General features: G+C 30.4%; 1 protein-coding gene across 3 annotated transcripts in view; it reads left to right on the top strand.

Moving 5' to 3' along the window:
- Window positions 1-4,982: 4,982 nt before the first annotated feature.
- Window positions 4,983-12,564, top strand: part of LOC111916488 (armadillo repeat-containing protein LFR) — a 13,214-nt gene continuing 5,632 nt past the window's right edge. The window contains exons 1-10 of one of the 3 annotated variants that reach the window (XR_008231141.1): window positions 4,983-5,200; window positions 5,847-6,016; window positions 6,119-6,249; window positions 6,342-6,589; window positions 6,847-6,952; window positions 7,237-7,375; window positions 8,536-8,663; window positions 9,495-9,774; window positions 10,644-10,684; window positions 11,182-11,223. Coding sequence is in view for 1 of the 3 variants with exons in the window: in XM_023912157.3 (XP_023767925.1) it covers window positions 5,020-5,200; window positions 5,847-6,016; window positions 6,119-6,249; window positions 6,342-6,589; window positions 6,847-6,952; window positions 7,237-7,375; window positions 8,536-8,663; window positions 9,495-9,750 (1,359 nt within the window). In the remaining 2 variants the exon portion in view is untranslated. Of the gene's footprint in view, window positions 5,201-5,846; window positions 6,017-6,118; window positions 6,250-6,341; window positions 6,590-6,846; window positions 6,953-7,236; window positions 7,376-8,535; window positions 8,664-9,494; window positions 9,775-10,643; window positions 10,685-11,181; window positions 11,333-12,564 lie in introns of those variants that run through there. The other 2 variants (XR_008231140.1, XM_023912157.3) reach the window with 2 other exon arrangements.

The raw sequence follows: 12,564 nt of genomic DNA, 5'->3' as shown, positions 1-12,564 counted from the left end.
GTTGGTACGACAACATTATCTATTTTCTTTTATGATTGGATTAATCAATAACTTACTCACACTGGTACCCCACCTTGGTGTTGGTACGACAACATTAACTATTCTTCTTTTTCGGGCAACGTCGGGTTGTCCGGGGACATTCTATATACATTCTCTTCAATCACTTTTGACATTCTGTTAAACAATAACACACATGCATTAATACAAGATTAGACATATACATACCAAAATATTTTAAGAAAATACAAGATTTTTCTTGTGATTACAAAATTATACAAATCATTTTCTCAAATATACTTATGAACTCACCAACATTATATATGTTGACATTTTCAAAATAACTTGTATTCTCAGGAACTCGTTAAACAGAAGAATCAACAAGAATAGGGGATTTTGTTTTGTGTACTGTCAAACATCATACACTGAATGTTTTGGTCAGGTTATTTAAAAGATTGTACTTGATGTAAACAATGACAGTTGTATTATATTACGCATGGTAATGATGATGTTATGTTTCATTTATATTCACTGTAATGATATTTTCAAGATGAAGTTACGCATAAGCCCCCAAACGTTTCCGCCGTCTGGTTTGGGGGCGTGATATAATCGAATTCTAATAAATATTCAATAAACGAGTACTTGGTAAAAATATTATTAATAATTGAATTATAAAGAATATTCAATAAGCGACTACTTGCTAAAGATATGACCTAATAGGATCAAATGTTATTTGCAATATCATTCCAAAATGATTCTTGTGTCCAGCAATAATATCCATTTTTAAATTTTTAGTTGCATCAAACATATTGTTCTAAGATTTAAAATAATAGAAAGCACACTCCTTAAATTCATCTATGCAAATCACACAATAGCTAAATGATTTGGTGTTTAAGTTTCTTTGCAAAGAAAGCCAATGTTGAACTTGTATAAAAATGAATGGGTATACTGGCTAGTGTGTGTTTTACAATAAAACCATAGGGGCAATATTTAGTCTCCTTGCCCACGACATGTGATATATATATATATATATATATATATATATATATATATATATATATATATATATATATATATATATATATAAATCGGTTTTAAATCCAAAGGTGGATCTTGAGAACCAATAACTTTAAGACAAAACTTCAAAAATGGTCCCTGTGGTTTTCAAAAATATCAAGTTTAGTTCCTAAGTTCAAAAAACCTCACAAATGCTCCTTGTGGTTTCAAAACTTTTAACAAATGGTCCTTTTCGCTAACTCCGTTAGCTTTTGACCGTTAAGTGAAGGGCATTTCTGTCTTTTCACTATTACAGGGACAATTTTTGAAGTTTTGCCATTATTTAAAAAAAAAGAAAAAAAATTATTTAATATAGAAAAAGGTCTCTCTCTCTCTCATAAAACACACCTCCTCTGGTTCCTCTTTATTTGATCGTAACAAAGAAAAAAAATACTCTTTTGAAGAAAAGCCCTAAACCAATCTAGAACACCATTGTTCGACAGCTTCCAAAAACCATTGAATCACCACCTCATCTCCAGCCTCCGCCACCAGAGAGCAGGTTTTGACTCCCATCCCACATATCGATTCATCACAGGTTCATCATCAATAGATTCATTACCATTGTGATTAGAATCAACTATTGTACAAGTGAAAATGATGCTTTTAAAAATAAAGAGTGATTGAATTGATGCTCTAAAGATAGAGAAGACAAGTTTTTAAGCTAGGTTAACTGATTTCAGGGACCAAAACCTCATGGATTTCGAGCTCCAAAGGTTGGTTGAATCCAAGACGAGTGAAATCGATGTATGTAAACAAGTTGAAGATCTACATGTATGCTTTTCTTTTCCTTGCAACTATATGTGATTTCTATTGGTTTGGAGTAAAATAATACAAAAATACCCCCTTTTCCCCTTTGATTTTGGGTTTCGGGTATGAATGAGAATTGAATTTGAACAAGGAAAATGGGAGATTATAATAAGGAAGACGATCTGGTGGTGGATGTCACAGTGATTGTGGAAGCTTCGATGTTATGGAGTAGAGGAATAAGTGTGGTATGTGGTGGATGGATGATGGGAATAGTGATATAAAAAAACGATGAACATGATAGGGGGTCGGAGATGAGGAGATGCGATCTGAGCATTTTTTTTTGTAATCTCACCAAAACCAAAATCTCTCTAATTTGATGTTGTAGTTGTGCGATGTTGATTATCAGTTTGGGGTTTGATTTTGGTGGTAAGAGTGTGAGTTGAAGAATATGGGATGGTGTAGGTTCTGTGTTTGTTTTTATCCAAAACAGATGATGTTAATCAAGCGTTCTCCTTCTTTTTATTGTAAACATTTGATAAGCTCCATTGTTCAACTTTCAAATGGTGAAGCTCATCTGGGTTATTTTATCATTGTATGAAATTTTTTTGATTTATTGGTCTGTAATAAGATAGAATTTCATATGGCAAAATTTAAAATGAACTTTTAGATGATGCTAATTGAGAGAGAGAGAGAGAGAGAGAGAGACCTTTTCTATATTAAATAATAATTTTTTTTTTCTTTTTTTTAAATAAGGGCAAAACTTCAAAAATGGTCCCTGTAATAGTGAAAAGACAGAAATGCCCTTCACTTAACGGTCAAAAGCTAACGGAGTTAGCGAAAAGGACCATTTGTTAAAAATTTTGAAACCATAGGGACCATCTGTGAGGTTTTTTGAACTTAGGGGCTAAACTTGATATTTTTAGAAACCATAGAGACAATTTTTGAAGTTTTATATAACTTTAATTTTGCCCCAACTTAAACCCACCTTTTCAAGGGGAGCAATTAGGCACTTACACAATAAAAAACTACCAATAATCCAAAATGAGGCAAATGAGATCATAAAGTGTGATGTAAATAAGCCACACATGAATGAAAGTTTGATCTTGAAAATTATCATTAAGCCACTAGATATTTTATTAAAAATAACCCCAACATCACAACATTAATCCATTAAAAACTACGATTACAAAATTTGATTAAAATACCATTCATTCATTCATTTGTGTGTGGCTTGTTTAATAACTATATTTTTGTTATCATTATCATTTTTCATTTTTAGTATTTATATTTTTGTAATAACAAAGATAAACATACAAGTTTTTTAATATTAAACATAAAATAACTACTTAATAGATAAAAACACATACATTTATATTAAGTCATAAAATAATAATTTGGGTAAATATGATATTTTAATAGTTTATAAAGGGTATAAATTATATTTAAACATAACTTTATAAGAAGGTATAGTCAATTGATACAAATAATGATTTAAAATGATTATAAAATATTTAAAAAAATGATTTGGATAAATATGATATTTTAGAGGCTTATTTGAGATATATTTGATATTTAGATATTAGGTAAGATAAATATGATATTTTCTTATTTTAGGTTTTTTTCTTATATTTAAATTAAATCAAACCATCTTATAATTTAAATAACACCACACATACACTAAAACAATCAAATTTCTACAAATTTACTAACTTTTATTTTTTTATAAACAAGTTTAGCTACTTACTTCTTTTACCATGATCAAAAACCATTTAAAGACTAGGTGATGATATCATTACAAAATGCTTTTACATTATCTCGAAATTATTGTGTAGGGATGAGCAAAAGGACAGAACCGGCCGGAACCGGCCTGAACCGGACTGGAACCGGGAACCGGCTTCGGTTAAAATCAAGAACCGAACCGGCCCGGCGGTTCTACCGGTTCCGGTTCCACCGGTTCCCGGTTCCTACCGGTTCTTGTCGTGTCTCCAAATGTTGGAACCGGTCCTCGAAAAATAGCATCATACGGTTCCGGTTTTTACCGGTTCTACCGGTTCCGGTTATATCGGTTCCCGGTTCTAAAAATCCACAAAAATAACGTCCCGATCCCGGCCCGACTGGTTCCATCGGGTTCCGGTTCCGGTGCCGGTTCCGGTTCCGGTACCGGTTTCGACCGGTTCCCCGGTCCATATGCACATCCCTATTATTGTGTACTTTATCGTAATATGAAAGTATGTTTATGCTTAAACATTGGGCTATACATAAACATTGGACTACACTCAACGCATTGGCCATAGCCTAATATTGATTGATATGCGGCCCTTTATCCACAATCCCATTTTGAGACATTTCTATTTAGGTTTCATTATAAGTTACGTAGTATTATTTTTTTTTTCAACCTTCGCATAATGTAATCTATTGTTATTTTATGAAATGGAATTTAGTTTATTATTATTGCAAAGCCACAATAAAGATAAAAACTGGGATTGTTTATTTGTCTTGAATAACTATACCATATAAAATAGAACCAATGATGATTTGCTCCCTAAACCAACGATCACACTAATTTTAATATTTGGGTTCCACAATCATGAACTCAAATCATTTTTAAATTTCAATATTTAAAGTGTGTTAGACAAAACTAATTAATAGCCGAAAGCTAAAAATTAATAGTTAGTAGTTGATATCTGAAAATTGAAACTTATAACTTATATTTGTATAAAAGTATAAGACAAAACTAGATGTTAGTTATTAATGGTGTAAAATTACATCAATATAAAAAACTAAAACTCCAATTAGCTTTTAAATTTTTATTTAAAATAAAAGTTAAAAATTTATATGGCTGAATGAAGTTTTTTCTTTTAGAAAACAAATTTTTTTTTTTATTTTAAACACACCTAAAATCAATTTTTTTATTTTTTTATTTTTTATTTTTTTATTTTTATTTTTTATAAATCGGTTTGGTTCAAATTACAAACAAGTGCAAATCGAATTCATTGTCGATTTCTAAAAATCTAGACCAAAGTCGAGAAGATATAATCGTCTATTCTTCCGTTAAGTTTTAAACATAGCCAAATAAAGATGGGACCAAAATGAAAAGTTTTTTAAAAAATGGGCACATTCCAATTAACTTTAAACAAGTGGCTGGCTTAAATTTTAAAAAACGAAACCAATGCCAAATAAAAAGTTATCCCCGTTGCACGTGTGTTTCTTGTGCGAGAGATGCAGAAGCGAGAGCTAGGTAAGCAAGGCGGAGGGTCGGGTGGCTCCGGCACTCCGGCGGCGAAGAGAGGCCGCCCTTTCGGAAGCACTAATAGCAACTTAGCTGCAGCTGCGGCAGCCGACGCGGCAGCTCCATCGACACTCCTTGGCCCATCGCTCCAAGTTCACTCCTCTTTCGCTGGTTAGACCTTTTTCAAAACCCTAATTCTGTTATTAATCCTCTATTCTTCGCGAAACATCAAAACTGTGCTAGCTAGCACTTTCCAAATCCGTAGTTTTATCTAGGTTTTGTTACTAATTTATCTTCAGTACGTAAAAATTGTAAACATTGTCTTAGGTTTTATGCAATTGTCTATTTCTTTAATGGAAAATGCTTAATATCCGCTACACATCTGAAGCCGAAAGCAAACTTATGTTTATTAAAAGCCATTGCTTACCCTTCTTCTTGGAAATGTAGTATCGTCATCAGTACTTTCAGATTATATTTTCCAAATCATAGTGATTATACTAGTAATACTAAAAAGTAATTATTTGTTGACACTAGGTTGTCAACCTACTAGCTTTTGTGTTAACTGTAATGTAATTATAGACCCAAGTTTATATAACTAGTTTTAATGACAACCAAGGACAGTTATTGGTGTCGCTTTTGATTCCCAGGGAATGTGTTTATAAATTATACTCCAGTTCCCCTTTGCGTCTTTTATTTGTTGATAAAATGTTTTGTTTATATGCATGTGAAGTGAAACTAATAGCAAACAGATATATCATTTGTTATTGAAAAATGAAACTACTTATCTTCAAGATTTAGTCTTTTTCCTCTTGTCCAGATCAAAACAATAAAAGGATTGTTCTTGCTCTTCAAAGTGGATTAAAAAGCGAGCTGACATGGGCACTAAATACACTAACTTTACTTTCATTCAAAGAGAAAGATGAAGTGAGAAAAGATGCAACTCCATTAGCAAAAATCCCTGGATTACTCGATGCTCTTCTCCAAGTTGTATGTAACCACTCTTTTCTAAACTTTCATCTTTTAAAATTAACAGGACCCATGATTTATTTATATTTACACATTTCATAAATGCAATAAAACTTCAAACAGATCGATGATTGGCGTGACATCACTCTCCCAAAAGAGCTCATAAAGACACCAAGAACAAGGTCTCTAGGTGTTAACTCCATTGTTACTGGATTTGGAAACGAGTTCAAAGCTTTAGGCTCAAATGATGTGAAGTAAGATTAAGATCCATTTCTTTTTATACATTTGTAAGATTCTTGATTTGTGTGAAACATTGAGACTCATTTCTTTTTTAAAAAAATGGCAGCATAGGGTCTGTTTCAGAGGCATCCATGCAGAAAAAAGCAACAAAGTCTCAACCTGCAGAATGGTGGCTTTCTGAAGATGGATTATTTAATTTGGATGATGAAGGGCGTGCAGAAAAGCAACAATGTGCAGTTGCTGCTTCAAATATTCTCAGAAATTTCTCTTTTATGCCAGAAAATGAAGTCATCATGGGTCAACATCGCCATTGTTTGGAAACAATCTTTCAGTGCATTGAAGACCATGTTACAGGTGAGATGAAATCATGGAAAAATGCTGAATGTTTAGATTAATGATATATGTCATCATTGACTAAAATACCCCCCATCCTTCTGGTAAATCCTACAACTAAAACTGATTGAAAGAATTATGGAAAAATCATAGCTCAATGGGTATATTAATAAGATGGTGAAAGTGAAAGTAAATTCTTCCCTTTTTTTTTTTTTCTTTCTATATTCAATTTATGTGTTTATTTATTCTCTAATACAATAATTCTTCATTTTGGACAGAGGATGAAGAACTTGTAACAAATTGTCTAGAGACAATTGTGAATTTGGCTCCATTGATTGACCTTAGAATCTTTAGCTCATCAAAGCCTTCTTACATTAAAATAACGTAAGATTTTATATATTCTTTTTGCCATATTAATCTTAAGAGTCAATGTCATAAATAGGCAATGAACTATTTGTTTTTTTTTGTTCCACAAAATACCATTGTTTTATAAAATTAATATAAGAACTTAAGAAGGTATCAAGGTAAGCAACTATCGTATTTTTTTGACCAAAAACAAATAGTTCGTTACCATTTATGACACTAATTCAAATTTTTAAACATTTCACTATAAATATATAAACCAATGCTTATAACTTATAAGTTTTGTTGGTTTTTTTTAATAAAAGAGAAAAAAGAGCAGTTCAAGCGATTATGGGAATATTGGGATCTTCTGTAAAAGCTTGGCATTGTGCAGCTGCAGAGTTACTTGGGCGTGTGATAATAAACCCTGATAATGAACCTTTTCTTCTTCCTTCTGCTCCACAGGTTTTTTTGTTATTTTAATTTCTTTCTGTTAAATACAAGAAATAGCAACCTACTTCTATTTATATTTCTTTATTATAATTTATAGACAAAGTTTCGTAATTGGTCCCTGTGGTTTGCAAAATGTTGCACTTTGAGGACTTCTATGAAAAACATCACGCCACTGGTCCCTATGATTTCGAAAATTGCATGAATGGTCCTTCTGCAGTTAACTTTAACTTTTTACTAGTTAGTTAGTTAGTTTTTTTTTTTTTTTTTTTTTTTTTTAAATGACCAAAATGCCCTTGGACCAAATCTGAAAATTGTGTATGCCTCATGGATCAATTCTGAAAATTTGAAATTTTGTATATATATATATATATATATATATATATATATATATATATATATATATATATATATATATATATATATATATATATAATTTCAAATTTTCAGAATTGATCCTTGAGGCATACACAACTTTAAGATTTGGTCCAAGGGCATTTTGGTCATTTAGAAAAAAAAAACTAACTAGTCAAAAGTTAAAGTTACATTTATAATTTACATATATACAAAATTTCGAATTTTCAGAATTGATCCTTGAGGTGTACACAACTTTAAGATTTGGTCCAAGGGCATTTTGGTCATTTAGAAAAAAAAAACTAACTAGTCAAAAGTTAAAGTTACATTTATAATTTACATATATACAAAATTTCGAATTTTCAGAATTGATCCTTGAGGTGTACACAACTTTAAGATTTGGTCCAAGGGCATTTTGGTCATTTAGAAAAAAAACTAACTAGTCAAAACCATAGGGACCAGTGGCGTGACGTTTTCCATATAAGTCCTCAAAGTGCAACATTTTGTAAACAACAGGGACCAATTACGAAATTTTGTCTATAAGTTATTGTACTCTGGAAAATGTACATTATTATCACAAATGTAATGTAACTACAAAATGATTTTCATTGCTATAATTAAAAGTGCAATGCTATAATTATAATTGGGTTGATTTTTACAATCAACAATGCTATAATTTGGTAGGTTTTTGCTACTTCTTTCAGTTTGTCTTATTTCTTTTACTGAAATTACATTAGCAAAAAAAAAGGGAATATAAATATGAATTAATTGAAATTACAAACCCTAACTTAAATAAAATATGATTTTGATTGGATTTGCAGATTTACAAACGATTGGTTGATCTTTTAAGCCTGCCAGCTGTAGATGCACAAGCTGCTGCAGTGGGGGCACTTTATAATCTTGCAGAAGTCAATATGGACTGCAGACTCAAGCTTGCTAGTGAAAGATGGTTAGATTATTTATTTATTTATTTATTTTTATCTAAATTAATTGTTTCATTTGAAGGGCTAAATGCAAAATATAGCAACATACTTTTATTTATATGTTTTTTATAAATTTATAACATTCTACTTTCATTTCATTCTATTACATGATTTACATCATTAAACTTTTGTTTTTTTTTTTTTTTATAGAGTCAAATGCAAGAAATTTATAAGAAAAAAATTTGAAAGTACAATGCTACATTGTATTTTCAAATTTTATCTTGATTATGGCATTATACTTTGGGTTAATCTCAAAAAAGACCTTATATTTTGTGTATTTTTTTTTTTCCAGATTAAACCTCAAATTTATTTTTTTGCCTGAAAAAGACCTTGTATTTTTCCACTTTCTGAACAAGCCCTCAACTTTGTATTTTTTTTTTCCGAAAAAAACCCTCAACCTTCTAAATGCTTCCAAATAAACCCTCAACTTTTTTAGTTTTTCTCGAAAAAGCCCTCACATTTTACAAATTTTTTTTGGCAAAAAGTAACTAAACGGGCCAAATCGGAAACAATGAAAAAATACAAGGTCTTTTTTCAGGCAAAAAATAAATTCAAGGTTTAATCCAGAAAAAAAAAACACAAAATATAACGTCTTTTTCGAGATTATCCCAAAGTATAATGCCATAATCAAGATAAAATTTGAAAATACAATCTTCTAACTCTACTAAATAAAGATCTTTTTGCCACATGTCATACTCTCATTCATTTTGCCACATGTCATACTCTCATTGGTTTTGCGACATGTCATTTTTGTGGTTATTTAAAAATAATTTTTGTCCACATGTGAAACTGAGCAGGGCAGTTGACCGATTGCTAAAAGTGATCAGAGCACCACATCCAGTGCCAGAAGTGTGTAGAAAAGCAGCAATGATTCTAGAAAGCCTTGTTTCAGAGCCACAAAATCGACCTTTGCTTTTAGCCTATGAAAATGCTTTTGCAGAAATATTATTTTCTGATGGAAAATATTCCGATACTTTTGCAAGAATTTTATTTGAATTAACTTCTAAGCCCAACAGCAAACTCACAACTGCTCGTGGTATTTGGGGCATGTAGCCCCCGTTTTTCGCGAAAATTAAGGTTTAATCCCAACCACTTTCTTACTTCTTATTTCTTCTAGTTTATATTTTACTTGAATGCATAAAATAATATCCTACTTCCATTTTTTCTTTTTTCTATCTGTTTGTAGTAGGAATAAATCACACCTTTTCTCCATGTGCCATGTTGAAAGTTACAGATTTAGTCCAGATGTTTCCTTTTGTTACACAAATGGTCCCTAAATTGCATGTTTGGTCAATGCAAGAAATAGTAATATACTTCCATTGACTTGTTTTGTTATAAATTTAGGGTTAATCTAAAAAATACTTATATTTTGTGTTTTTTCCGGATTAAACCTCGGTTTTTTTTGCCTGAAAAAGACCCTTGTATTTTTTTCATTTCTCCGGAAAAGCCCATGACTTTGTATTTATTTATTTTTTTCCGAAAAAAACCCTTGACCTTCTAAATGCTTCCAAATAAATCCTCAACATTTTTAATTTTTCTCGAAAAACCCTCATGTTTTACAATTTTTTTTAGAAAAAAATGACTAAAAGGGTCAGATCGGAAAAAATGAAAAAATACAAGGTCTTTTTCAGGCGTTATTTTTAGGTTTAATCTGGAAAAAACACAAAATATAAGGTTTTTTTTTGAGATTAACCCTAAATTTATAACATGGTACTTTATTTTTTATGTTTCTATTACAACATTGATATTTGAAAAATCTATCCGAAAATTGTAAGTGTAAATTACCATCTTTATGTCAAAAGTTATGGATTTAGTCCAGATGTTTTCTTTTTTTGCACAAATGGTCCCTAAACTGTGTGTTTGGTAAAATGCAAGAAATAGCAATGTACTTCCATTGATTTGTTTATTATAACATCGTACTTTCTTTTTATGTTTTTATGCTTTAGGGACCATTTGTGCAACAAAAGCGAATATTTGGACTAAATCCGTAAGTTTTGATATACGTGGACGAAAGTGTTATTTAGTCTTATTGTAATGTCATCTATATACGAAACGATTTTTACTGTTGCAATTGGAAATCTTTCAAAGTTGATGTCCTAATATGAAAATTGGATGTTTTGTCCTTAAATTGTTTAACAAATGGTTTAGAGGACCATTTGTGTAACAGATGAAACATGTGGAGTAAATCCGTAACTTTTGACATAGCATAGGGATGACAGTTGTAATTTAATCTTATTGTAATGTCATCCAACACAGCAATTTTTATATAGTTTCAATTGCTATTTTTTCAAAGTATGATCTCCTATTAAGAAAAAAAATGTTAATATTACAATCCAATAATTGGGTAGCTTTTTCAAATTATAAAGATGTATTAGAAAAATAAAAAGGATGTGGTAATACACAAATAGATGAAAGTTAAATTGCTATTTCTTGCATTTGGCTTAATATCAAACGTGAATTTGACACTTTTCTTTTTTGTTGTAGATGTGGGAAGCTATGAGTAAATGTTGTGAATCAGTTCTTAAGGTATTTTTTAACTTTTAACTTAGATGAACGCTTCGGAATTCTAGCCTTGGTAGTTTTTTTTTTTTTTTTTTTTTTTTTTTTTTTTTTTTTTGTTGTTGTAGAAGATATATGTAATTGTGACAAGTCATAGGGGCTGTTTCTTTTTCAATTAATGGGCTTAATGAGTTAAGCATTTAATCTGGTCCACTATACATGAACTTTTTTTTTTTTTACTTAATCTGGACAAAGTGACTTGGCTTAATTGTTAAGATATTAATCTTTTACTTGTTTTCCATTCTTTTTTGTGCAAAAGTCACTGAGCTTAAAGTTTGATTTTGACACTGTATTTTTTATTTTAAATTGGACGTTATATTTTCATTTTGTTACAATTTTGAACACAACTTGACATGATGATGACGTGTTTGTTTTGATGCTATGACATGTTGAAATTGAAAAAAGTTACAAAAGACATTAAATTTTCATTTTTTTTTCAAAATTTTAACACTCAATTTTTCTGTTCCAAACATTATTTTTTCAAATTTTGATTGTTTTGATAACATGACAGTCCATTTTTTTGGTTACAAATCGAACATCATTTTTTTTCAATTAGAAATTTGCAAACAATGTTTTTGTATAAATCCAATTACGATGCTATAATTTTTTCCAAAAATTCAAAAGGTATATTTATTTGCAAGGATAAGGATAAAAAATCATGAATATATACAACGAACTCTCTTGGTAATTAAAGAGACCCCATGGACGAGTTTCTAACTCGGATTGGACATTTACCATTGAAGAAAACAACACCTTTATGCCTTTCTAGAAATTACATTTTATTTCTCTTGATTCTACCCTTCTCCAACAACTTCATACCTTCAAAATCGCCCTAGTAAAGCTCTTGTTCGAGTTGGAAGTGTTTTGGTTCGTGAAAAGAGATTTATAGATTACAATTTGTTCCGGCAGCGTGACCATGTCGTAGCCACCTAATGACTATGTCGTGGTTTCGCTACCGCGTTGCAGCTACCTTATGACTGTACCGTAGTTTTTTTTTTTTTTTTTTTTTTTTTTTTTTTTTTTTTTTTTTTTTTTTCTTTCTGCATTTCACAAATTTATTCCAACTTTAGCCAATTCTCATTTAAACTTTAAATAATTATACCCTTTTCTTTTTAACTTGTTTTCAGTGATCTTTATATGCATATGAAGGTATTAACAAACCCCACTCTTATATGTACTTACTTTTGGGTTAATACATACATAAATTAATCAATTAAGACATGTAAAAAGTCCAAAAAAATACTAATTTTTACCTTTTTGCCAATTTTTTTTTTGGCTCAAATACATAATTTAGTGACTTAATCACTT

This window comes from Lactuca sativa, chromosome 3 (genome assembly GCF_002870075.4).
Source record: "Lactuca sativa cultivar Salinas chromosome 3, Lsat_Salinas_v11, whole genome shotgun sequence".
Taxonomy (NCBI): Eukaryota; Viridiplantae; Streptophyta; class Magnoliopsida; order Asterales; family Asteraceae; genus Lactuca; species Lactuca sativa.
The sequence above is the reverse complement of the archived record's forward strand: the minus strand, read 5'-3'. Positions and strand labels throughout refer to the sequence as shown.